Genomic DNA, 24537 nt, shown 5'->3' on the forward strand with positions numbered 1-24537 from the left:
CAGCGACCCTTCCTGACCTTCGATATAAGGTGACGTTATGATTGTTTAGCCCAGGGTGATGTGATGAGGACCCAGGACACCTCTTCTTTGCCGGCGGTCGATTTCGAGACCTGCAAGTTAGTGGTGTGTGGCGTCTCTTGATATATTGCTGTTCCGTACACCCGCAGGTTCGTAAAGGCCGTTGGGTACGGAAAAGGAACAAGGTTGTCGTTTGTATGGTCCCATTCGCCATCCTCATGCTCTAGACCTCAACCGATGTCCCCGCTGAATTTGAGGGCGAAGATGTCAAGATGGTTGAGCAGTTCGAGCTTGGCGGAAAAGTATCGAGAGCGAGGCAAAGAATCGGAGTGAAAGAGGCATCGCAATGTGTACGGCAGACGTTAGCGAGAGACTTGATACAGGGTACAAGTAGCACAATGACAGCAGCAGGATAGAAAAACGACTAGATTAACAGAGCATGGCACGATTTGGAGAGAAATCTCACTCTGGATCATCTTCGACCTTCAACCATAATAATATGGTATCCATGAGTCGTCTTCACGAGAGAAGACATCACGGGTTTGTCCACAGTCGACGGCTGCAGGGCGAAGGCGGCTTCTTGGAAGGGCCCCTACGTACACAACAGACGGGGATGAGAGAAAGCGTCTTGTCAGCGAAACTGTGTATTGAAGAAATTGAATATTCTGCGACATACCACCATCGATCCTCGTGTCATCCAACCCAAGCTTCCACCAGCTGTTGCGCACAGAAAATTGTGAGTGGGAGACAGTCAGTGATCAGATTGTCGGTCAACCTTTGGCCTTATCCTCTGAGTACTCCTGAGCGACCTTGTCGAATCGCTCGCCGCCCTAAATACATCATCGCAAAATATGAGACGAAGAGAGCGCAAGAGACAGGCCAAGCAAGAGCCCCAGAGGAAGACTCGTACCTGGATCTTTTCCAACGCCTCTGTGGCTCTCGAGTGCTTCTCGCACAGGATATGGCGTACATTTATAGCGGTTGCAGGCTTCAAACCGCTCTTTCCCTAATATAATAACAATGTGTCGAGTCTCATGAGCATCCTACATCGTTCGAGGTGGCGATACGCGGTTTGTAGTCCCCAAGACGCCACGCGGCGTACGCCCCACTTGAAGCTGGTAGTCAGATTAACAAAACGCCTACCTTTCCACCCTTCTCGGCCCCATCTTCAGCTGCTCCAGCACCCTTTCCGCCTTTCTTATCTCCAGCCTTCTTACCGTCTGTGGCTTTCTTCTCTGCAGCTTTCTTCGCCATGGTGGTTTGAGTTTCGAGCGCCGTGATGGTCACGACACCCGAACGTTGCGCGACGGCCCGATACTTCCGGAGGCTTTGGATTCTAACAAGAACAAACAAGTACGCATGCCTATTGCGAAAGTGTCCTTTCGTCCCCGCACGTCCTTTCCTTCCTTCCTCCACAGCATGGTCTCTCCTCTAATCTCTTTGTTTCTTCTGTTCTTTACTGACTATCTGGCGGTGTTGCCACACTTCATTGTCCGGCCAGGATAATGCGTGCCCACTGATGGCAGAATGTTGAATGCTCGCCGTCATCATCGGGCCTAACATTTCATTGACGATTATGATGCACTTATTTGTGTGGATATGCCTACCAGTGTGTGTATATAGTGTCCGACTTGGACGAGGGAAAGCGATATGTCTCACCGTGGCGTACTGTCACTCTCGCTTCCCTTTACTATACTAGCTGGTGCCCAGGTCGGCCACTGCAGCCTTGCTGCAATCAAGGCCTTTCTTCGGGGGTGCTATCTACGAAAGACATCACCTGTACAGATGGGCTAGTGAAAATGCAGCTCATCAGAACTGCCTGAGAACTACGTCTATTTACAATTTTCGTTATCTTGAACTGTTTTCATTCCAGAGGAGGGTGATTCAGTCTTCAAAATGGTAATCTAGGAGTCTTATATACTCCAAGCCATTCGTAGGGCCCTCAGACAAGCTCGAATCCATCGCATTGGACAAAGATCCGCATAGATGTCATGCGTACGGATTGAATCACCACGGTTAAAGATCCCATATATGGCAGACATCATCCGGATGCATCCAAGTAAAGCTTTGTATGTACTCTCTTGTGATGCTCTTTCCATCAAGAAAGATTTCACAATCAGGGCATTTTTATAGCGATACAAACGTTTGGAGCTTTCACCAGGGCTCGCATCCTCATTGGCTGAGGCTTGTATTTACATCGCTTGAAATATGCCCTATCTTCTCATGGTGAATATATCATCAACCGCCTCGGTATTAAAGACCAATCGTGGCGTGTGATGCCTCAGACACTCCCAGGCTAGGTAGAGCAAATAACTTTCTACCGCGTCTCCACAAGTGCCAGGATTCGACCTGCCAACTAAGCTTCAATGGGTTCTGATCCACGAACAGATATTTCGGGAAACCTCTACTCCATTTACATACCACTACAGTCATCTGTCATCTGCTATTGCTATATAATCTCAACCCTGCTATGATTTCCCAGTGCTTTGCTTCGCTCAAGCTTTTCCTTGTGCCACTGAGAGTATTTTCTGCACCATGGCTGCCTCTCCCAGTCCCGTTGAAGTCGAGTCAATCTTCAAGATAGAGTGAGGGATGTCGCTTTCCAGTTGGACGTTGCCACTGATATGCTTTGGGCAGTGTTCTAGCTAATCGAATGTTCCTGGCTTCCGCTGGTCAGATCGAAGACTGTCCAGCCTGTGGATGACAACACTGACTATTTCTTTCAGTGCTATACGTATACGACACACTCCTCACCCTTCCGATGGAGATACATGGTGTCTGGTACAAAAAGTGGAATGCGACGTCCATTTTGTATGCGACAAACAGGTACATATACATCTTGGCCCAATTCACCGAAATCATCGCCTCATTCGGAGATGGTTCGTCGTCTATTCGGTCAGTGCCTTTCTTTGTTGCCTCTCTACAGTGATTGATCACTCCTAATAGATGTACCGTTATCGGTATCGTGAGCAATTTGGGCCTCGTTCTTGGCGGGGTCTTGACGAGTTGTAAGTAATTTCCTCTCATTGCTGATGCTAATTCGACTAACATATATCATCCACCTGAATGCGATACAGGCCTGTTCACCTTACGAATGTATGCATTATACGGCCAAAATGTCGTGGTACTGCTCGGTTTGGGCATCCTTATTGTTATTCAACTGATCATCGATATTGTACGCTTCACGTGTTACCTTTACTTGGTGTATTACTGACCCAATTTTTTCGTCGAAAAGCTGGACACATTTGTGGCGCAAATGAACGAGAAATCTAGCGATTTCCTAGCTACAGGCTCATTGAATACTACGGCGTGCGTGGTGGCCTACACGAATAAGCTGTCTGGCGGCATTCTTTTCAGTCGAAGGTTCGCCAGTTTCGGTGCTTCACTACTGAACCCTACTGAACCTCTGAGCGCCTGAAAACTCCAGGGGTTAGTCCATCACCATTCATCATATTACGTCAAGGCTCTGTAACAACAGTGAATAGGCCAACTAGCAGAAGCGGCCGTTGCATTACTCTTTGACGTCCTTGTATTCGCCTTGACCGTAGCCAAAACGTACCGGCACGCTCGTAGCATGAGAAAGCAAGGACAGTCCAGTATCACTGAGATTCTTCTACGTGATGGTACGTATCGAATGACTTCTGTGATCAATTTGACCGACTATGTTTTTACCTAGGTCTTGCATATTTCACGCGAGTCATCGTTCTTTTATCGCCTCGAAGAGAGAATGTACTCAAATGTCCTCACAACCAGGGCTGTCCTAGCTTTGCAGGTTGTGAACACCACCATCTCTGTACACGCGTATGTCACTCAAGCTCAGGTCAGCCAAAACTCTCTACTAGCCCCATGGCCACCCGTACACTGAAATTTTATACGCGGGAACCGAAGGTTCAAAATACGGCTTCGACATTCTTCCAGCTCCTCTCACCGTTCGAAAATATGTAAGTCTATCACGGCCCCTTTACTTATCTGCGCCTAGATTGACTTTCTCTTTTTCGTCCAGGACTACTGTCCTTCTCGCCAATCGTCTTTATCTCAATCTCAAGACTTGGGACGACCATGACACGGACGCTTCCCAACATACACGCCAGCTCTCTGGTATCAACTTCGCAGGAAGCGCTATGCTTGGAAGAATAGGGGCTCCAATTCGGACTATGGACGAAGACATACTGTACTCACAACCTTCCATCGTCGAACAAAACCCGGACGAAGGCGAGGCCAATAACTCCACTCGTGTACAGGCCGAGAACATGACAGTATTTCCCGTGGTATGCATGCTCTTTTAACGTGTCTCTGATACCTCCCGTGACTTATGGATCTATGAGGTGTACGATGGTGTGGCGGAGAACACGGGAGATATAGAAATGGTAGCGGCTCCAAGGGCGACTTGGGGTGCAAGCTAGTTCTATCTCTTTTGGTAGCGCTGCACGGCTCGCGTCGCGCATCGACCGTCGTACCTCGTTCACTCTCTTTTGAACCTCAACAACCGTCTTTCTCGTTGCCCGTCTCCGTCTGAGGCTGTAGTTGTCGCAGACTTCTTTCCGGGCCTGTCTCAACTCTCACTTATTGTTCAATCTTCATGTTTTACTCACGTCCCTCAATCTCCCATGTGTCTAGGATCCACGTGTTGAATAGGATGATCCTATACATACCATAGTCGTCCCATCACCGCGTACGCCACATCAGACACTCCGCTCGTCACCCTCGCTCCGTCGGTGTGTTTATACATGTTTGTTATATATATGGACATATCGTCGTCCTCTCTTGGACGGGATCCGTTCTCGTCGCCTCTATCTCGGGTCTCCAACTCTTGGTTCATCACCGTGCCATCAAATCACTCAAAGATCAATCTCGGCCTCATCCCTCCAGCTCCGGCCAATTGTTCTATGCGCCTCTCAGTTTAGTTCTTCATTGGATAAATGAGTGTCTAACTGGCTAACATAAGATCTTATGGTAGATTTACACCCTCTGTACTCGTATACTCACATATATGCTTAGTGGAACTGTAACATTCGTATGCATCCACTGTTCTGGGGAGTAGAGCCTTACGCGTGTTTGAGTTGGCGCCCGGATTGACGCGCCTTGACGCGGCCTAGGAGTGGCGAGGATGATTCTACTGAGGCCCTTGCTAGGCGGTGCAAGGAGGGTGCGTAAGTTCGTCGGACGTCTAGAGGCCGAGAGCGCCTGGCAAGGCCTTGCTAGGCGCTGCTCACTTTCCTGACTTGGATGTCCTTTCACCGAACAGCCCTCTCGGGCCAATTTTAACTCATGTCGGCTTCCTTTCCATACCACTACACTCAGCTGACGCCCGTCATTGCTATATAGTCTCTCCCCGACTTGTATCGCTATGATTGATCGGTGCTTTGCTTCGCTCAAACTTTCCTTTGTGTCACTATCAGTGCTTTCTGGCCCATGGCCGCCCCTCTCAGTCCCGATGAAGTCAAGTCGATCTTCACGATAGAGTGAGTGAGGTCGCATTCTAGTTCGAAACTGCCACTGATATGCTTTAGCCAGTGTTCTAGCCAATCGAATATTTCTGGCGTCCGCTGGTCAGATTGAAGACTGTTCAGCTTGTGGATTGATAACACTGACCAGCTCTTCCAGTACTCTACATATACGACACACTCCTCACCCTTCCGATGGAGATCCACGGTGTCTGGTTCAAAGGATGGAATGCGACATCCATTCTGTATGGAGCGAATAGATACATATATATTTTGGCTCAATTCTCAGGAATCATCGCTTCCTTCGGAGATGGATCGTCGTCTATTCGGTCAGCGCTATCCTTGGTTGTTTTCCTGCAGTCACGACTCACGGCGATTGATCACCACCGATAGATGCACCGCTATCGGTATCGTGAGCGATCTGGGCCTCGTTCTTGGCGGGGTCTTGACGAGTTGTAAGCACTTTCCTTCCGCAGTGACTCTAATCCCACTGACACACATCAACCACCCGGATACACAGGCTTGTTCGCACTACGAATGTATGCATTATATGGCCAAAATATCGTAGTATTGCTCGGTTTGGGCATGCTCATCATTGTCAAGCTCATCCTCGATATTGTACGTCTCACATATAACCTCATTTGATTTATCATTGACCCCTACTCTTTCGTCGGGAAGTTGGATACATTTGTGGCGCAAATGAACAAGAAGTCCAGTAATTTCTTGGCTACAGGCCTACTGAACACAACGGCGTGCGTAGTGGCCTACACGGATAAGCTTCCCGGCGGCATTCTATTCAGTCGAAGGTTCGCCAGTTTCGCCTCACTACTGAGCCTTACTAAATATCTGAGTGTCTGAAAACTCCAGGGGTCAGTTCACTGTTCCGAATCACATTATTTCAATACTACGTGTAACATCAGCAAATAGGCCAGCTAGCGGAAGTGACCCTTGCGCTACTCTTTGACGGCATTGTGTTTGCCTTGACCATAGCAAAAACGTACCGACATGCTCGTACTATGAGAAAGCAAGGACAGTCCAGCATCACCGAGACTCTTCTACGTGATGGTATGTATCGAAGGACATTTTGCGATCAATTTAACTGAACATGTGTTCCCTAGGTGGTGCATATTTCATGTGAGTCATCGTCCTTTCATTACCTCGAAGAGAGGATGTACTTAGATAGCTTTACACTCAGGGCTGTCCTGACCATTCAAGCTCTGAATACCGTCATTGTTTTGTATACGTATATCACGCAAGCTCAGGTCAGTATCGAAAACCCTCTGCCACTACCCACCCAGACACTGAAGCGTTCTACGCGGGACCAAAGGTCCAAAATATGGCCTCGACGTTCTTCCAGCTCCTCTCACCGTTCGAAAATATGTGATTCTATCACAGTCACCTTGTTTTACGTCTAGAATGACTTTCTCTTTTGCGTCAGGATCCCTGTCCTTCTGGCCAATCGTCTTTATCTCAATCTCAAGACCTGGGACGACCCAGACAAGGATGTCTCCCAACGTACAAGCGAGCTCTCTGGTATCGATTTCGCGGGAAGTGCTATGCTTGGACGAATAGGGGCTCCGATCCGGACTATGGATGAGGACGTCCTGTACTTGCAAACCTCCGTCACCGACCAGGACCCATATGAAGGCAAAGCCAACAACTCTGTTCATGTGGAGGCCGAAAACAGGCCAATGTCACCCGTGGTACGTGTACTCTTCTAACCTATTTTCGATACCACACATGGCTTATAGATCTATAAGGTGTACGATGGTGTGGTGGAGAACACGGAAAACATAGAAATGGTAACGGTTCCAAGGCCGAGTTGCGGTGCAGACTAATTCTATCTCTCCTCTCCTGGGGTAATGTCTTCATTCAACGACTAGGATACCTACCGTTTGTACACGTGCATATTTTATGAATAGACTCTGCTTCTACGTCTTCATTGCCGTGGTAATATCTGTATTTCTTTTGCTTTTGATTGTTCGATGGCCGAATCAAGGAACAAAAACTACATTGAAATTCCCAACAAAAACACGGTGACATCTCTCCTCATTTGTCGTACCGATACACATGATCCTACAACAACCAATCCATAAACCTCCCCCACCACGAAGTAGGCGGCACATAGTTCTCCTGCCACCACTTCTCATCCTCCTCAATCTCTTCCGTCCCACCGAATATGTCCATCTCCTCTGGCTTGCGATAGCTTTGATCGCCGGGCTTGAAGAACTTCCAGCCGCAGTAGATGACAGCGGAGAAGACGATTCCGAAGTAGGCGGTGCTGTGGGATTTACGTTCGGAGGAGCGAGGACAGGGTGATATCATTTAGCGAGTGGTACGACACGGGAAGATGAAGAGCAGAACGCACAAGAAGGACTCGATATCGAAGTCACCGTCTATCTTGATGAAGCAAGCGAATCCATTCGTGACTACGATAGAAGAAACGACATCATACACGATCAGTCTGGCGGTTCACGGCTTTCGAGCCCAGAGATAGAGACATACTAGTGAGTACAAGACAACCGATCAGACCGACCCAAGCCGCATACGGCACAAACTTCCCCTTAAATGGAAGTGACGCTCTCTCTATCCCCTGTGCCTTCAAGCCTCGGTTGAATTGAATCCAGGTGAGGCACATCCAACTGTAGTTGATGAGGGAAGCAACGGATGCCAGGTTGACGAACCAGCCAAAGACGATGGCGGAACCGGAGTTGACGGCTGGGGCAAGCGAAGTTGTTGAGAGTGGAATATGTCAGCACCGTTCATTGATAGAAGCGAGAAATGAATCTGATACGTACTCATGTAGCTCAAACAGCAGATCCCCAGAATGAATAATAACGCATTCATTGGCACGCCGCTCTTCGTCGTATAACTCAGTATCCGTGGAGCCTGGCCGTTTACCGCGAGCGAGTGCAGGGAGCGAGAGGCGACGTAGACAAAGGAATTGGAGCACGAAGTGGCGGAGGTGATGATCACAGCGCTATTGAAAGTGAACATAATGACAGTCAGCCAATGTGTACGCGACAGAAAGAAAATAATAGGCTATTATGAAGGTAAGGGAGTTGACCTACTTGATGATATGTGGAAGCACGGTAATACCTAGGTGTTGCATACCAATGACGAAGGGAGAGGCATCGACAGCTGCAGACCACATTCAGCCAGAGTGTCAGTGTGAACGAAGAGAGCTGAACGTACCGGTTCCGGTCGCAATACCGTTGATCAAATCCTCATCGTTGTATGCGATGAGAATACCAACACAGAAGATACCGAGGACGTAGAATGCTGTGCGAACACACCAAAATCTCGATTGAGCACATCGTTCACATCCCAAAGCTAAAGTTTATAAATAAGAGACGTACTAGCCAAACGCCAGAAGACTCTCCTTTAAGTTCAAAATATAATTTAACATTGATGTCAGATGCAAGAACAAAGTTGAAGGGGATAAGTCGAGGAACGTACCTGATGGCTTTCGGGATCGTCGCTCTCGGACGCTCCGCCTCAGACGAGCACATAGCAATAAACTCGGGCCCTCCGATCGAGAAAGCGGCGAAGTTGAAGACTCCCCAGAAGCCGAGGAAACGGCCAAGGGCGCCATCTACGAGACTGAATACGAACCAAATAGCAAAGTTGGTGAGTACTTCACATCGTTTGCAGTCGAAAGGTACACGGAACGTACTACTCTGCCATGGGACCGGGCTAAGATTGGCAATTAAACAGTGTTATGTGGATCAGTATTTGGAGTTGCAGGCTGCCCGGACTGAAAGTCAAGTATGGGACAGAACTCACGTCCTTCCAGTACCTAAATCCGATCCTGTCGTGGTGGGGATTGCCGCCAAGCATGGCGATGAACGTAAACACGATGAAGCCGACAATGAGAATGACTTTTCCAGAGGCGAAGTAGAACTCCGCCTAAAGATGCAAAAATACAACAGGGAAGAGGTCAGAAAAACGCCGATAGACCAGAGGACAGGGACTGGTGGAACTCCGAGGACTGGCAGAGCGTTGTATACATACCTCGCCATATACTTTGACCGCGAATGCGTTGAGGATGAAGATGACGACGAGACAGTACGAGACCCAGATTGCTGGGGAAGAGTCGGGTAGCCTGTTTTTGATGAGGATGGACATCAGCATGCGACGTCCCCGGGGTTTATTTGTAGGTATGCAATGTCGTGGGTGATAAGGAGACGTGGATGTGACATACCAGTACTGAAATAGGCCCGTTACTGCTGTGATATCTGCACATGCAAATGCGATACAAGCGTCTGTGAAGAAAGAAGCATCCGATTAGCTTGAAGGGTCCTTGCGACCGGTCGCGAGAGTGAGCGACTGTGACGGTAAGGACCGGACTTACAGACGTTGTTCCAACCAGTAGTGACACCAGCGGCAGGATCAACGAAACGATGGGCCCAAGTTATGAAGGATCCAGTAATAGGCTGTCATAAAACGGTTTAAAAGGTGGAAATCAGGGTTTATGGAACATTGATTTTATTTCGTCGCGATGATTGTGTGAAGATAAAACAGATATATGGCGAGAAATCATTTTCGACCGTGTATGGGGGTATTCGGCATGTTTCTTTTTGGACGAAACCAGAATGAAGAGAGTAACGTGTCGGGGGGATATCTACGTGCCAACTCGGATGGACAAAGGAAGGGACCAAGAAAAAGGTACGCACGAGAAGGGTTGCAAGTTCTCCTGTTGTTTGTGTAACTAATCAAAGTCCACAGAGGACGATTAACGTACTAGCAGAGAGCGAGAAAGACGACTACTGACTGCACCAAACGATGAAGCAATATGTGCTGTACGCGATCAGACATGACAGAGGGCCTGCCATGACCAGTGCTTGACCCGACCCAACTGTAAGAACCACGAAGAAACCACTCAATCAGCCATTGACCAACACTATGACGTGTAATAAGGGCCAACTTACTGAAGAGACCTGTTCCAATAACGCCACCAATGGAGCTGCATTTCCCGTGTCATAAGCGCATCGACTTGAATAGAAGTACATGCACATGAAGACCAACATGAGCTGCATATGCCGACTCTTCAGAGCCCTCTTCACCGTGGTCTTTCTCTCCCCCGAGGGAAGTACTGCAGGAACGACACCGACAAGAACATCGTCCTTGGATTTTTCAGAGTACTTGGATGCGCTTTCTAGATCAGCACTGTTGTTGGCCATGATGCTCGGACGAAGCAGAGAAGGAGATGGGTGGGAGAAAGATCTCAAAAGAATTCGGACGTGATCAACCAGGTATTCATAATCTCTGCAAGGTTGATAGAGAACTGCGCGTGGCCATGGCTAACTTGGACACAGATAGGGAGAGTCAGGAAAAGAAGCAACTTGAAAGAGATAAGTGGGAGTCCGCCGGCGGGAGGGAGCACGGAAGGCTCTAATTAAACGATTGAACGCAAAGGAGGCCTTGGTCCCTGCAACAAGTTGGTCTAAGTGATAGATATTATCCATAGCTATAGAGCATCGAGTGTGCACTGTACGGTGTGGCGACAAGAAAGAGTGGAGATAAAGAGGGATGAACTGGCAGCTTGAACGCGACCCGGCACGACCCGGACGCAGCACAACTCCGATCTCGAGCTCGAATAAACTTGCAGTGACATGAGCTCCTCCTGACCCCTGAACATGGTGCTGCATCAACCTCTGAACGGCCAATTATCTTTATACATGTGCCTCGTTGAATTTCACGCCCTGATCTCGCTTTCGACCGCGGCGAAGCTCTACAGTTTCCCCTAATAGCGCTAGGATCTGCCCGGCGGGTATTTATCGTTGAGCTTGATCAGACCTTTGCAGAACGCTAAACGTCGACACGTTGGACACAGTCCAACTACGTTCAATATTGTGTTGTCGTCATTCGAACTGTCTACTTTCTCAAACATGTCTTCAGTCTCCAATGCCGATACATCTGTGCCCTACCCAGGCTTCCCCCACCCAGATCCATGCCTCTCATTCTGGCTTCAGGGAACTCGTTCTTCCCCCCTCCTGGGTCACAGGACGACAGAATCACTCCCAGAAAACGTAGATGTTACTATTATCGGCTCTGGCATGAGGTTCGTGCTTCTCTCCTGCATATGCAGCTCGACTGTGAACTAAGACGGGCAATCATCCGACTGATTGTGGTTAGCGGTGTTGCGACGGCGTATTTCATGCTTACGGCGCCCAATCCACCAAAGAGTGTCATCATTCTTGAATCCAGAGAGGCGTGTCATGGTGCGACGGGTAGAAATGGAGGTCACTGTAGGCCGGACTGCTATCGAGGTGCGTAGATCCTGCCCAAGATTTCGGATATCGTATACGACATGGTAGGTTCAACTATCTTTGTTCTCAATGGGTAGGATATCAAGCGTACAAGGCCGAGTTCGGGCAGGATCAGGCCATCAAAATATTGCGGAACGAATTGGTGAGTCCTCGTCACCCTCCGTGTACATACTATCAACAATCTCCTCCGTGGCTCTTATTCGGATCCCGACGTTGGAAAGGGCTCGAATTATATTAGTGCGAGCGAAGGCTGATAATATTCCTTTACGGCCGATTAGGACACCCTCAATCTTGTCGGGGAGGTCGTCGAGAAGGAAAATATTGACTGTGATTACTGGCGGGGAATGTCGTGGGGTCCGTATTCGTGATTTTATGCCCTTCGCTTCAATTTCCAGTGCACTGACTCTTATGCTCCATGTCCTCTCCTAACTCATGTTTACCACCTAAAAACCATCTTGATCCCAATGGGAGTTCAGACGTTGCCATGGACAAATCCTGTGCCGATTACTGGTACAAGTCCTTCAAAGACTTTAAGGCGGATGGGGGTAAGGTAGATGGCATCGTGGAGTGGATATCTGACCCAGATGCTGCCAAGCAGGTTCGTCTTGATATCTCACATCTCTCACCACTACTTTGCTCGAACTAGCTGACTTGATCTGATCTTCGTTCTCAAATCCCTCCAATACGTATAGCGCACTCGTTGCCCTTCCGCGTATGCCGCCGCCCGCTTCCCCGCGGCCTCACTCTGGCCTTACAAACTTGTGGAACACCTTCTACTCATGCTCATCGAGAAACATGGCTTGAATCTGCAGACTAACACAACTGTGGAGTCTGTACAGCCAACTTCGGCTAAGGATGGTACGCTAACCTCATAAATGTCTCGCCCATTCATCTCCATACCTGCAACCTACATAATTAATCCTCTTAACGACTAATTTCTGACAACATTACGAACTCGTCTAGGTTTACACACTATACACACCTCTCGTGGCACACTCACGACCTCGAAAGTCGTCTATTGCTCCAATGCGTACACTGCCACCCTTCTCCCGGAGTTCAAGGGCAAGATTGCTCCATTCAGAGGACAGTGTTCGGCGATCGTCCCGACTAGAGCGGTAAGTGGGACGAAGATGTTGAAGGAGACTGCGTGCTATCAGTGGGGTCAGGTTCGTCTTTCACTGTCTTAATTTTTCCCAGCTTCTACCCTATCGCTTGACTCCCTCTCTCGTTCTTGTATCTCGCATCTATACCGTCCATGCTCCCCTGTCGCTCCAGAGGCAACGTCCCTCCGTCTTCTCACATCCTGCTGACTGTCCTCTTCTAGCAGCACCACTTCGACTACATGATCCAACGCCCTAAAGACGGCATCATCATCCTCGGCGGCGGTCGCTGGAAAGCCCCCATCGAGGTATCCATCCCTCAAACAGACGACAGCGTCATCATCCCTGAGTTCACGCAACACCTGAAGGGGGCAATGTCGGGATACGTCGAGGGTTGGAACGAGCATGACGGGAAGAGCAAGGGAGAAGGGCTGAACGAGGGATTGTTGGTAGATTGGACGGGAGTGATGGGTTTCACGCCGGAGGAGGTGCCGTATGTGGGATCTTTGGCGGGTTTGGGGAGGACGGGGGAGTATATCAATGCTGGGCATTGTGGGCATGGTGAGTTGATACCATATTACCTCTGCATTCGTTTCGTCTTCTTGGTCTCTTGTTTTGTTGTTTTCTATCTCGAATTGTTAACATCACATATTACGGATCGCACTATCATTCCAAATAACTCGCTCATCAACCTGATTCATTTACCTCAACAACACAATGCTGACATACTTGCAACCTAGGCATGGCCCGTATCATGACCTGCGCCCGTGGTCTCGCGCACACGATACTTAACCCATCGTCTCCTTTCACATTCGAAGAGACAGGACTTCCAGAATGCTTCGAGCCTACGAAGGAGAGGTTAGCCAAGAGCAAGATTAGCGTCGAGGATATGTGGAAGGAGATGGATAAGGGCAACTAGTCTTTCAGAGGAAGTCAAGGTGGCGCAGTTGGCATGTTGTTGGCCGGAAGCGCGCAAGCAGAATTGTATTAGACCAGTGTATTCAAGGGCAAATGGATAAGATCGACAAGTTATAGGAAAACGCTCGGAGCCGGGTAGCATTCTTGTTTCCTCCTATCACATAGTAGTAGGGTAATCGGGGACTGAGTAAGAAAAGAACTAGGTTCACCTCCTTAGGACACTGGGGAGGACACAAAGGATGGTCGAATTACAGAGGACACGGAGACACAATATGACGCTTCTAGGCAACGGCACGTATTATTTCAACCATTACTACGGACAACAAGCAGCTATCCAGCTACGCACCTCACTTTTGGGAAGATCACTCATAGACGTAGCACAAAAAGCCGCCCTTCGTATCCATCACGTCTCGAATACTGACCTCCTCAAACATCCCATCCGCCGGAATCATATCGTCGAAGCTCAACCACGGTGCCGTACCTGTGGGGTTTGCCTCGTACTGCTCAAGAGAGTCCGCGGCTGGGGTCAACCCACCGTGGAAGGACCAGAAGTTGGAAGGATGAGCGTTTTGCCAGTCGGACCATATTTTGTCGACCATCTGAATCATGGAATTAGGCGCGTTAACTAGGACTGACAAGAGGAAAAGGACGTGGGGAAGAGCGATACTAGACGTACAATATGATGTAACCAGAAGATGGGCTCGTTCGCTGACCAAGTCTGACCTTGCGTACAGTTAGACGGAGCGTTCGCTGGACATCGCCCACCAAGATCACTGCAGGATAGATCATAACAAGTAAGTCGACTGGACACAGATTCCGAACAGGTGTAACATACCCCCCGAACATCATATGGACATTCGCATGTGAGCCCTGATAATTCCATTATCAGTTATACTCAGGGAGCGACAAACATTACAATTACGAGGTATTACTTACGATTACTTAGAATTACTTACGATTACTTACAGTTACGGCGGCCGCGCTTCCAGGATCCATTTCGTTACAATTACTTTCGATTACAGTCGAGATACGAAATGATTACTATTCAATACTATTCATTTGTATGATCCGTACGCACCAAAGACATTTTTGGGTCAGGTGGAAGCTCCGGATAGGCCCCGACTGTTCGATTGCCGCCACATTCACCTTTTGGGGATGAGTGCCCGTAGCATGTTTTTCGCCACATTTTTGCTGTTCTACCTGCCGTTCAACTCAACCCTGTAAGGGCACGGGAAAATCATGTATACATCACTTGGAATGCTCTGCAGCACTTGTATCATTCAACATTGGTGCAGGTGAGTCGCTGAACTAAAAATATATGATGCATGTGCACGCAAGAGATTTCATACCATTACTTACAATTACTTACGAATTGGGTGCAATACGGGGAGAATACATTACAATACATTTCCGGATCTCAACGCTCATGATTTCGAGGGAATACTATTAGATTACATTACGCGGCGGTAATCTAATGTAAGTAACGTTTGGGAAACCCTGGTTATACTGTGTCAGCTTAAAGCACTGATAGACCCGCCACGAACCTGGAACGTCTCCAAATACTCCTGCATTCCGACAAAGTCGCCGATAAATCCATCCACGATCTTTCTAACCTCCGACTGCGTAAACGTCGTATTTGCGTATAGCTCCAGATCCTTCATCAAGTGTGGAGTGTTAATTGCTACCCATGGCTGGATGGTGAAGTTACGTCTGAGAATATGGGCCGACGGATAGGAGAGTGAGAGATTGGAGAAGCCTCCATCTTGAAGGGAGAAGTCTTGCGCGGAATCACCCCATGTTCCAAGACCATTCTCAGGGTGAGAGTCGAAGATAGGTGAGTGTTGGACGTCCGCAGTGTCTAGATCAACACGAATAAAGTTTGTGATGTTAGTGACTGGCCTCGAGATATCAGCATAATAAAGAAATAGGAGTGTCACCCAAGGCCCAATTCCAGTACGGAGAAGCACCTCGGTAGCCGCACTTGGACTTCAGAGAGTCTTCGAAGGCCTGAAGATACCATCGGTGCCATGGGAAGAAGAGACCTGTAAAGTGAATCTTGTAGTTTAAATCTATGAAAGAATATTCAGCACCATCGTTCACCTATGAGCCAAAGAGAGCGCACCCATATGCATGTACACAAAGTCTGGGCAACGAGGGGAGAAAATCAGCATAAATGCATGTCGCTAGGAAGTGAGTCTATGGATGGGGCACTATACTCACCGTCATAGTAAGAACTCGAGGAATTGACAATTGGTATACGTGAAAAGGCGGTGTCAAAAGTTGGGCTCAGAGCGTCGTCGTGAGGAAGATTGGCAAGACAGTTGACGGCGGATATCCAGTTGGCCTTCTCATCGACGCTGAGGCTCCTCCACTCTCTCCGGACGGCGGCACTCTCGCATCGCGGGTACTTCAAGTTTGAAAGCGCAGAGGTGTCGATGGTCGCCTGAGGGACATATAGCGCAGAGGATAGCGTCAGTATCAAGTCTGAGAGGAGTGTGGAGAAAAACATGGTGGGTGTGCAAAAGTGACAAGTCGCTCTCGAAAGCATTTTGTAGCAGGCCTGACAGAAATACTCGATATGTGGGAAGAAGAGGCTCAGAATGCCATGCAGATCGTTCTAGACGCCGCGATGTTTGGGCACAACTTCCCACAATAAACAGATCAATGAGTCAAGGGAATAGCATCAGTGCGCCAGTTGATCTCCTTCGGGAAAGAAGGACATCGCGAACGCTATGCCTGTGCTCCTGCGCTGCAACTATCTGTCCCAATATGGAAGGAGGCACGTATGAAGCCCGTCCGTTCGGACGGCAAACATGAGAAAAGCTCGGTGATTATGGTAGGACATGACAGCTTAAATCGAGAGCCGTCGGGCAGCAGGACATAAGATATTTACCGTTCATCGAGTTTTGCGGGTGATGTTGCGTACTCTGCTTGACGCGAACAGTGCAAGCTGACGGAGCTTGTCTATAACCTATGATCTCAAAGGTAGGGAGTGATATTCAGAACATATATGCGTATTACGATCAGCCATGAGGATCTTGATGAAGTACGAAAGAGGGTATGTACAAGGTTCGTTATGGCCGACCGTGCGTACGTCTGCCTCACTACAGACCCGAGAACGGGTTATTTTGCACAGTCCGACGGGGTAATTCTCTTCGGTACCCGTTTTACGGTGTGAAACCGGTTTATCGAGAAACGGGTTATTTCGTAGATAGGAAACTAGCTGTGTGGCGACTTGTGGCGAAGGCCCGTGGGGCCATGATGTCATAGTCGTCTCTTGACACTCCACTTCCCCTCTTCCGCGCACAAGTCGCTCCTTGCTCTGTACCGTCACGACCACTGTCAACGCTCGCGTCCTGTTCAACACTTCTCGTCGCTGTTTACGAGCGGCACTTCCATACGGTCATTCATTGACCATTAATATTGCCGACAACATTTCTCTTTGAAACTTTGCCGCTGATGTCCTGACAAGAACACAGGGCCACGACACGCACAGCGCCGACGACAGCGTGCCCTCTAACGCGTCAGTGCTAGCGCATCCCCTCAGCTCGAATGGTTTCTCGTACGCATAGCTATCAATATCGTCTTGCTTTCAATGCTAACTGACTGCATCTCCTGCAGCACGATCACCTTATGCTCGCTTGGCCTAGTTCGAAGACGTCTAGGCATCTGAGGGACTGTTCGTCAACGAGGGTTTCAAATATTTGGTGCGTTGTTTCGCTATGGGAAATTTAGTATCGTATGACCATTGTTTTGATTTACCAACTCCGGATGTCACCGACTGTGTGTATAAGTACTGTACCATTGCTACACAGAGGCTTGAGCTTGTCCTTTTACCTTAATATCCTTACCATTGCAATATATAACTTGTGTCTATATAATCTTCTCCTGTGATGTGCAGGGTGGAAAGCGTGACCTGAACGGGCCACCAGGCCAGCAACCAATAACGGGTTGAAACGCACCGAAAGCAGGACCCGGGAAACTAGGTCGAGGTGGCCCCGTCCGCCGCCCGCCGGGAGGCCTAAATTCCGCACCTAAAATCGCTCCCTGAGGCCCAAAAAAACGCTCAAACGGGGAAGGCTTCGAATATTATTATGTATTTCTATTTTATTTTATTTTCCGGGGCAAGGCTTGACAACACGGTAAACCCCCACATAACCTCAACTTCCACATAACCTCAACTTCCCCTAGCCTAATCTACACTTACCCTACCTAAAGAGACATGGAAGACTGCGTCTATGGTAGATTAGGCTATGTTTAGGTGAGGTTATGTCAAAGTTGAGGTTATGTGAGGGTTACAAGGGTAAGTCAAGGTTGGGCAAGAGAACCGACATCCAACACAACCCCCTAAAATCCGCTCATATTCCGACAGGGTTTGCTCCCAAATCCCTTAAAAAACGCAACTTCCGGGGAGGGATTTCGTCGGAATTTGCTCAAAAAAAACGCTCCGCGGCCGGGCGACCTCGACCTAGTTTCCCGGGCCCTCCGAAAGCACTGAAATCACCCGGTCAAGCCCCCTCAGAACCACCGGGTGAAATGATGCATATGGTAAGTTCTTTTAACCCGGTTTTGGCCCACGGAAAATAACCCGTTCTGAGAGCCACCGGGTAATTTGCTTCAGGTTTACGGTGGCGAATGCGCGCATGACCGGGTTACTTGCCGTGTTATTGTGACCCGGTCTGGGGTCTCTAGTGCCTGTGGCAAGAGTACGTGGACCATCCGAAGCATGCCCCTCCGTTTTCGAAGGTACAGTTGTCGACAGCGTAGTTTACATAGCGGTAACGATGAAGAGAAGTCTGTGCGTTTCTGGATGTCCAATGGGTGAGTTTGGTCAGAGACATCCTCCAGTCAGCTGGTGATCGCGACGGGGACGTTCCGGAGGCTGATTAATACTTCCGGAGGCTTTGGATCCTAACATGAACAAACAAGTGCCACACAAAAGCTGAAGGCGCGCTAGGTCCCGAATCCTGAAGTCTGCCTGATGTTACTGACCGATTCGATACCTGTAATGCTTCATAACAGAGATTAAAGCTCAGAGTTGTAGTCCACAGCGGTTAGCGACGCGCCTCAACCGAAAATAACCGGAACGAGACGCCACAATGATCACAAGTCCGAATACGACATTGGATGCGATCCTGAGACCAACCCACGGCCATCATGTTGAATGCGGTACCTTCTATCAAACAAAATCTCTCCATTTCACCGTAAGTACTTCTGAACTTTGCCTCTACTTATCAGTGTCACTTCGGTAAATGCCCCAAAATAAAATCAACCTCCTCGCCCACACTCCCCATCAAATGCTCGACCCCATAAACCGGACTCCACCCCAACGCCTTCCTCGCATTATCCCCCCTAATATCGCACCGCCCCGAAATCGCCAACGGAACCATGAACGCAGGGTAACTGATCACCTGCGCCATCGCCTCGATGTCTTGTGGGGTGGCTTCCGGAACTTTGACGTCGGCGTCTTGAACTAGTTTGGGCGTGGTGGAGGAGGAAGGGGGAGAGTTGAGGTGTTTGAGGATGGAGAGGGAGAGAGAGACCCAGTTGAAGGTTCCGTTTTCGGCGAAGTAGTAGCCTTGGGGAGTGGGTGGGGGTGGTTTGCCGTAGGGTGGCGATGGGGATGAGGAGAGGATGGAGCGGATGAGGGCGAGATAGAGTGTTGTCATGTCGTGCAGGTGCATGAGGGGCCAGGACTGGTTCCAGAGGCACGTACGAATGTGAGCCATTGTTATGATTGCGACGAATAAAATTAGTACTGGGGGAGAATGAATGAAGAGGAGGGCAAAGGATGAAGAACGTACTGCGGATTCCTCGTCAATGCACCACAACTTACCAAGCTTGGCGGCGATGGCGACGAGAGCTACGTATTGGATCGATATCTTGTTCCCGAAACCTTCGCCTGGTCCGTCTATCCGAGTCGGGCCAAATACAGTCAGAGTCAAAGATCATAGTAGCATGGTTCAACGGGATGAGGGGTTATATAGATGGGAATGGAGGGACGGAACTTACAAACCATGGGTGGAACGACGAGATACGACCTTACGTCGAGCGACTCGGAAAGCTCTTGGATGGAGTTGTTCACATCGACGTGCTACCGCACCCACAACCAATAAGCATTATGTATTGCCTGAGTGAGATGAGAAGGTTTCCCAGCGTCAAAAACACATACCTTCTGCAACAACGGGAATATCGCCTTGTACTTCTTCTGGATCTCATACACCGCTCCCGCATCGGAGATAGTTCCTTCAGATTCTAGAGGTATGCCAGCTTGGGAAGAGAATGCTTTCGCGCCGGAAGTCTAAGTAGGGAGGGACCGAAAAAACATGTTAGCTGACAGTAAGAAGGAGAGACGAAGTTATGACATCGAATCAGGTGCTTACGGCGATGAAGTGGACGACTTTGCCTGTCTTCTGCTTGACGGCGGCGAGACCTTCGATCATCGCTTTGGCGGGTGCAAATTCGAAGCATGAAGCCGTGTGGATGGCGAAGGTGACTACCCAGAACAAGAATTAATGCCATGTACTCACGCCCTTCCACTCTCCTACACCCAACGGCTAGAAGCAAGGAATGACCGAGAGAATACACACTTTCGTTGTCAATAACAGCCTTTCTAACAGCATCCTCATCCATCATATCCATCTGAAGAGGCGTAATGCCCATAGCTTTAACGGTTTCGACATGAGAGTCGCTCCGAACGAGGGCAAAGATCTCAAGGGCGGACTTGAGAGAGGGGTCGAGAAGGATATGTTTGAGGAGCGTTCCGCCTCTACAATATGGCGTCACCCATCGAGGAACTATTAAATGAAATATGCGATATGTCAAAGGGAGAAGGTGCGTACATGTAGCCAGAGGCTCCTGTGAAGAGGACACGAGTGGTCGACGTAGACATGGTTTAGATGACTGTGACTTGAGCAGAGTGATAATTGGATGAATGTCAGACTATCGCAGAAGTGGATATATATACCGTATCCATAATATCGTCCTCCTTTTATAGGTGCCCTCCTCGACAGCGGAACCTTGCCCACATCTGAACATCTTGCAATTGGTTGGTTGTAGAAAGTTTGAACGTCCTCCGACGGCGCCACCTAAGCAACAATATTCTAATCACGTCACCGACTTCCCGACGGGATAAAGTCAGCAGAAAGAGCCATTCCCTCGGTCCGAGAACGACAACTCGAACACGGGACACGTACCGGAGGATTGGCCAGACGCGTTCTGCGCGACTGTTGCTCCTGACCGTCACGTCGCCCCCCATTGCAACCCATCACATCCCATTCCGTATCCCGACTTCAGTAGCTTTGAGGTAGGCCGTCTTGCCTGCATGAGAACCATTGATATGATGGGCCAAATATTAACTGGAGATAGAAAACACCGGTTCCGATGTCTTCCTCGCCATTACACCGCTCCATGTCCGACGAGCCTATCGACCTGACTAACGAGGACACGAAAAGCTCAGCTCCTCGGTGCGTCTACCTCTTACTTTATTAGTCTATCGCCATTGATTTCTTCTCACTTGCATTCTCATATCAGCACTAACGGCAACTCGACTTCGTCTACGACCATAAACAGCACTAGCCCTAGTGCAGGCAAGACTCGCGGATCTGGATCAGGTTCTGGTTCGACCTCAGGAGGGCGCTCGATCCAGACAAAGCGGGCTCCACCGACTCTGACGAGTATCGTAGAGGAGAACCCAGAGCGCTACGATTATGAGACGAGAGTTGTGGACCCGTTCAAGGCGCAGCAGGCAATGAATGCTGAGCGGAAGAAGAGTAAGTTTCTTGATTTTGTTCTCAGATGCGCAGGTCGTGGTGAGGTCATTGCATATTCATCGCACGGATATCAATCCTGGTGGGAGGTGCATATATGCGGGTCGAATCCGTGATTACGGCCGTGGCACATGCTTTCGCGCATACACCGAACTCTTCTTTTTCTCTCCTCGTGGCTTCTCCTGGTCTCATCATGAGCAATGCGGGGCCAACCCCGCTCTTCTGAAAGCAACCAGTACCCATATATTGACCTCCCTTCTCCCTCGGACCCTTCTCTCCTCTCTTCTATATACTGTACCTTCCGTGCATGCGGTATCACTTTCACTTTCCTGACGCATATATCGACGCCCCGCCCTCGCCCCCGGTTCCCCAACTCGTTTGCCCTAATAATTTTAAACCAAATTTTTATCCTTGCATCTTCATGGTCAACAGTATGCTAATGCACCTCTTCATCTCCGTCTTTCCAGAGCTCAAACATGAAATGATCGATTTCCTCGTTATGTATCACGCCTGGACGACCTCACGATTCCAATATGAAAAGGACATAGCAGCGAAGACCCTCGAGGAGAAATTGAATGATGTAACGGAGACGGAACGCGAACAAGGCAGGTCCCAATCACGGTCATCGTCGCCTGAAACACCTTCCTTCAGTTGCTTCGGTATGCTGGGTATCACTACCTCACTTTTCCTCCCCAATGTCGCGCTATTCTTCCTTGTCGTGAATCCACCACTTCAACATGCTCGTCTTATGCGCGTTTTGCATCATTTTGGACCTCTGTGCTTTGGATCAGACATACTGACACGCTCCTCGGCGACGGAATTACAGAGACCATGCGCAAACAATTTTCCCACTTCGCAGCGACGATCAAGAACGCACTTCTCGCTTTGAACGGCGGCGGCTTGTAGTTTGCGCTCACGTCTCTAGGTTCCGCTTTCTCTGGCTGCTAGTTTATCAGCCCTCTCGTGCGCTTCTACTATCTGGGACATCTCTGTCGCGTTCTCTGTGCATGGATTCGACGCTCTTGGACTGCTGTACTCATGGACCTGAATTCTTCTACTCGTACTTCTGTAGTGTGGTTTTGTCCGGGCTCGGAGGACTGTTTGTGTAAATGTGATGCCACTGCTGCTGTGCCACCTACCTGTAACAACTCGAGTCTCACGGTGACCAGATCATCACACACCACCTCTTCAAGTGAACGTCTGAGGCTATCGTTTCGTCCGAGTCTTTGACATGGCAGAAACGAGAAACATTCGCGAGTGGTACATACAATGGCGTCTTCCTATCTGCCAAGACGCACATTCTTCGCTCATTTTAGCTTCTAAACTCTCGTTTTCCTATTAATACTGTGCAAACAGCATCGAGGATTCAGCGATGGCCGCTGCGCCATGAGGAATCCCCACCACGACCTTTGCTTCGATCGTTTGGGGACCCGTCGATCGACAAGGGTGAACACAAGGATAAATATGTGGCGTGGTACGAACACAACACACCCTCGCTTGCTGGTTAAAATCCTGTCTACTCTGCCTTTGGGACACTACAGAGCTCGTTCGTTGAGTCACTTTGTGGGCGGACCCATCAGTACGTTATCTCATTCCATCCCAATCGTCGCTTGATTCTGTGGTCTGAACTGCTTGCTCGTCCACTTCTATAGATGTTTGGCGCTCCTTCGACTAACCTCAGTGACCTCGAAGGATACTCCGACTTCGAAGATTTATCGTCGGCTTCAGAGAACGACATGTCGAGCGTCGCTCCGTCGTCTGGGATTGCTACTCCAGTTCCATCTATTCCCTGTTCATCGCCGTTACCCAACTCTCCGAAAACCTTCAAACGAGACTCGGCGTGGTGTTTTGGGAGGAGCATTACATTGAGGACGGTAGGTGTCTTTTGTTGCGCAACGCGTAGCTCCACAGAGTATAGGCTAATCTCACCTTATACTGTTAGGCAGATGAAGTCCGGTTCTGCATCCCGAAGGAGCTACTTCTCCTCCCGAACGACGAGGGTTCCCGCCTGGCCCTTCTCATCGAGAGAGCCGTTTCGGACGGGAGCTATCTTGTGCAACTCAACGACGTTCAGTCAAAAGCCCCCGAATTATACCTGTCGCTCCGTTGCCCCCGGTATGTTATCTACTACTAGTTATTTTCGCGACCTTAGCTTATGTTATGCGCGTATGTTCAACAAGTGATGTTGAACAGGGTGACATTCATACAGTGACAGACTGGACCACCCTCCTCCGTTTCGCGACAGACTTCGAGCTCATGACAGTCCGCAACCTCGCCATCAAGAGACTCTCCGCCATAGCATCTCCTGTCGACAAACTCGTCGAAGCGGTCCACTCCAACGTCCAGGAATGGATCGTTCCGAGCTTTGTCGAGCTTTGTATGCGGCCGAAGTTCCTTACGTTGGAGGAAGGTCTGAGGCTTGGAGCTCGCGATTTACATTTCATCGCGAGTTCGAGGGAAGAGATGCAAGGCCGTTATTCTATGCCCACCTTGCACGAGCAGGACGTTTTGGGGCTGGTAAGGGAGAAGCTAGGCCTCCTTGCTGACACGAGGCCTCAACCTTCCGATCAATATAGTCATCCTGTCCTGTAGCCGATCTAGCTGGAGGCGCTGTGCCTGTTCCCCACGAGCCTACTATCCTCATCGCTGCCCCCAACGAGCCAGGTGCTACACCTGCAATCGGACATCAGCCCGCACCGACTTCCGTCGTTGACACCCAGCATGAACTTGCTCTCGTACCCGACTCCATAGCTTCGGAATCCTCATCGCCTACACCCAACGCTGTCTCTGCACCCATTACGACCACTGTCATTTCCACACCCATTATTACTCCAGCAGTCGATCCCAGGCCCACCTGTGTTGTTGTCGTTGATCCGATTGCTGCCAGTACGCAGTCGACGAGCCAGCAAGGGACCGCGAATGACGCGACCTCGGAGGGTGAGAAAATCGAGAAAGACGGTGGCGGCAGCGAAACGGTCAAACCCAAGATGTCTAAAAAACAAATGGTTTTGATGAG

The 24537-nt window shown here is 49.4% G+C and overlaps 10 protein-coding genes across 10 annotated transcripts; 5 read left to right on the forward strand and 5 right to left on the reverse strand.

Moving 5' to 3' along the window:
• Window positions 1-490: 490 nt before the first annotated feature.
• STEHIDRAFT_154846 (FKBP-like protein) lies at window positions 491-1272 on the reverse strand (the record flags this gene model as incomplete). The annotated part of the gene is made up of 5 exons (XM_007301990.1): window positions 491-610; window positions 695-735; window positions 794-848; window positions 929-1024; window positions 1162-1272. The coding sequence occupies 5 exons, from the start codon at window positions 1270-1272 to the stop codon at window positions 491-493; spliced, it is 423 nt and encodes a 140-aa protein (XP_007302052.1).
• Window positions 1273-2553: 1281 nt separating this feature from the next.
• Window positions 2554-4304, forward strand: STEHIDRAFT_154847 (uncharacterized protein; the record flags this gene model as incomplete). Its single annotated transcript, XM_007301991.1, has 9 exons — window positions 2554-2603; window positions 2656-2690; window positions 2745-2913; window positions 2965-3026; window positions 3096-3193; window positions 3254-3327; window positions 3772-3838; window positions 3907-3959; window positions 4022-4304. The coding sequence occupies 9 exons, from the start codon at window positions 2554-2556 to the stop codon at window positions 4302-4304; spliced, it is 891 nt and encodes a 296-aa protein (XP_007302053.1).
• Window positions 4305-5430: 1126 nt separating this feature from the next.
• STEHIDRAFT_167054 (uncharacterized protein) lies at window positions 5431-7300 on the forward strand (the record flags this gene model as incomplete). Its single annotated transcript, XM_007301992.1, has 12 exons — window positions 5431-5480; window positions 5533-5567; window positions 5623-5791; window positions 5856-5917; window positions 5983-6080; window positions 6141-6269; window positions 6389-6527; window positions 6581-6596; window positions 6658-6724; window positions 6790-6842; window positions 6901-7165; window positions 7214-7300. The coding sequence occupies 12 exons, from the start codon at window positions 5431-5433 to the stop codon at window positions 7298-7300; spliced, it is 1170 nt and encodes a 389-aa protein (XP_007302054.1).
• A 238-nt stretch (window positions 7301-7538) lies between these two features.
• Window positions 7539-10560, reverse strand: STEHIDRAFT_94289 (uncharacterized protein; the record flags this gene model as incomplete). Its single annotated transcript, XM_007301993.1, has 17 exons — window positions 10491-10560; window positions 10394-10428; window positions 10237-10320; window positions 10139-10173; window positions 9817-9898; window positions 9667-9727; window positions 9477-9567; window positions 9249-9371; window positions 9139-9158; window positions 8922-9065; window positions 8822-8844; window positions 8658-8744; window positions 8534-8603; window positions 8261-8442; window positions 7968-8180; window positions 7831-7891; window positions 7539-7743 (listed from the first exon to the last, which is right to left on the reverse strand). The coding sequence occupies exons 1-17, from the start codon at window positions 10499-10501 to the stop codon at window positions 7539-7541; spliced, it is 1527 nt and encodes a 508-aa protein (XP_007302055.1). The 5' UTR covers window positions 10502-10560.
• A 793-nt stretch (window positions 10561-11353) lies between these two features.
• STEHIDRAFT_109420 (FAD dependent oxidoreductase) lies at window positions 11354-13753 on the forward strand (the record flags this gene model as incomplete). Its single annotated transcript, XM_007301994.1, has 9 exons — window positions 11354-11526; window positions 11601-11734; window positions 11812-11876; window positions 12013-12088; window positions 12211-12332; window positions 12427-12592; window positions 12698-12849; window positions 13059-13395; window positions 13575-13753. 9 exons carry the CDS (start codon window positions 11354-11356, stop codon window positions 13751-13753), a joined length of 1404 nt encoding a protein of 467 aa, XP_007302056.1.
• An 80-nt stretch (window positions 13754-13833) lies between these two features.
• STEHIDRAFT_167058 (Di-copper centre-containing protein) lies at window positions 13834-16261 on the reverse strand (the record flags this gene model as incomplete). Its single annotated transcript, XM_007301995.1, has 8 exons — window positions 13834-14033; window positions 14099-14351; window positions 14429-14525; window positions 14588-14622; window positions 15297-15646; window positions 15720-15794; window positions 15875-15895; window positions 15973-16261. 7 exons carry the CDS (start codon window positions 16259-16261, stop codon window positions 14115-14117), a joined length of 1104 nt encoding a protein of 367 aa, XP_007302057.1. The 3' UTR covers window positions 13834-14033; window positions 14099-14114.
• An 834-nt stretch (window positions 16262-17095) lies between these two features.
• Window positions 17096-17448, reverse strand: STEHIDRAFT_119900 (uncharacterized protein; the record flags this gene model as incomplete). The annotated part of the gene is made up of 2 exons (XM_007301996.1): window positions 17374-17448; window positions 17096-17314 (listed from the first exon to the last, which is right to left on the reverse strand). Coding segments are annotated over exons 1-2 (203 nt in total), but the record flags the coding sequence as incomplete, so codon positions are not given.
• Window positions 17449-18916: 1468 nt separating this feature from the next.
• Window positions 18917-20663, reverse strand: STEHIDRAFT_76088 (NAD-P-binding protein). The gene is made up of 7 exons (XM_007301555.1): window positions 20595-20663; window positions 20343-20521; window positions 20136-20248; window positions 19925-20053; window positions 19765-19846; window positions 19557-19663; window positions 18917-19448 (listed from the first exon to the last, which is right to left on the reverse strand). Exons 1-7 carry the CDS (start codon window positions 20642-20644, stop codon window positions 18993-18995), a joined length of 1116 nt encoding a protein of 371 aa, XP_007301617.1. The 5' UTR covers window positions 20645-20663; the 3' UTR covers window positions 18917-18992.
• A 472-nt stretch (window positions 20664-21135) lies between these two features.
• On the forward strand, window positions 21136-22427 carry STEHIDRAFT_154854 (uncharacterized protein; the record flags this gene model as incomplete). The annotated part of the gene is made up of 3 exons (XM_007301997.1): window positions 21136-21218; window positions 21286-21524; window positions 22348-22427. 3 exons carry the CDS (start codon window positions 21136-21138, stop codon window positions 22425-22427), a joined length of 402 nt encoding a protein of 133 aa, XP_007302059.1.
• A 1254-nt stretch (window positions 22428-23681) lies between these two features.
• Window positions 23682-24113, forward strand: STEHIDRAFT_53074 (uncharacterized protein; the record flags this gene model as incomplete). The annotated part of the gene is made up of 1 exon (XM_007301466.1): window positions 23682-24113. The coding sequence occupies one exon, from the start codon at window positions 23682-23684 to the stop codon at window positions 24111-24113; it is 432 nt and encodes a 143-aa protein (XP_007301528.1).
• Window positions 24114-24537: the final 424 nt, after the last annotated feature.

This window comes from Stereum hirsutum (assembly GCF_000264905.1).
Source record: "Stereum hirsutum FP-91666 SS1 unplaced genomic scaffold STEHIscaffold_4, whole genome shotgun sequence".
In the NCBI taxonomy this organism is placed as follows: domain Eukaryota; kingdom Fungi; phylum Basidiomycota; class Agaricomycetes; order Russulales; family Stereaceae; genus Stereum; species Stereum hirsutum.

Bases quoted from the DNA above. Each gene is read 5' to 3' on its own strand.
- STEHIDRAFT_76088 (XM_007301555.1), bottom strand. From the start codon at position 20,644: ATGTCTACGTCGACCACTCGTGTCCTCTTCACAGGAGCCTCTGGCTAC. The intron at 20,522-20,594 runs GTACGCACCTTC...GCCATATTGTAG, and splicing joins ACAGGAGCCTCTGGCTACAT to AGGCGGAACGCTCCTCAAAC. The intron at 20,249-20,342 runs GTGTGTATTCTC...TGTTCTGGGTAG, and splicing joins GGCTGTTATTGACAACGAAA to TCACCTTCGCCATCCACACG.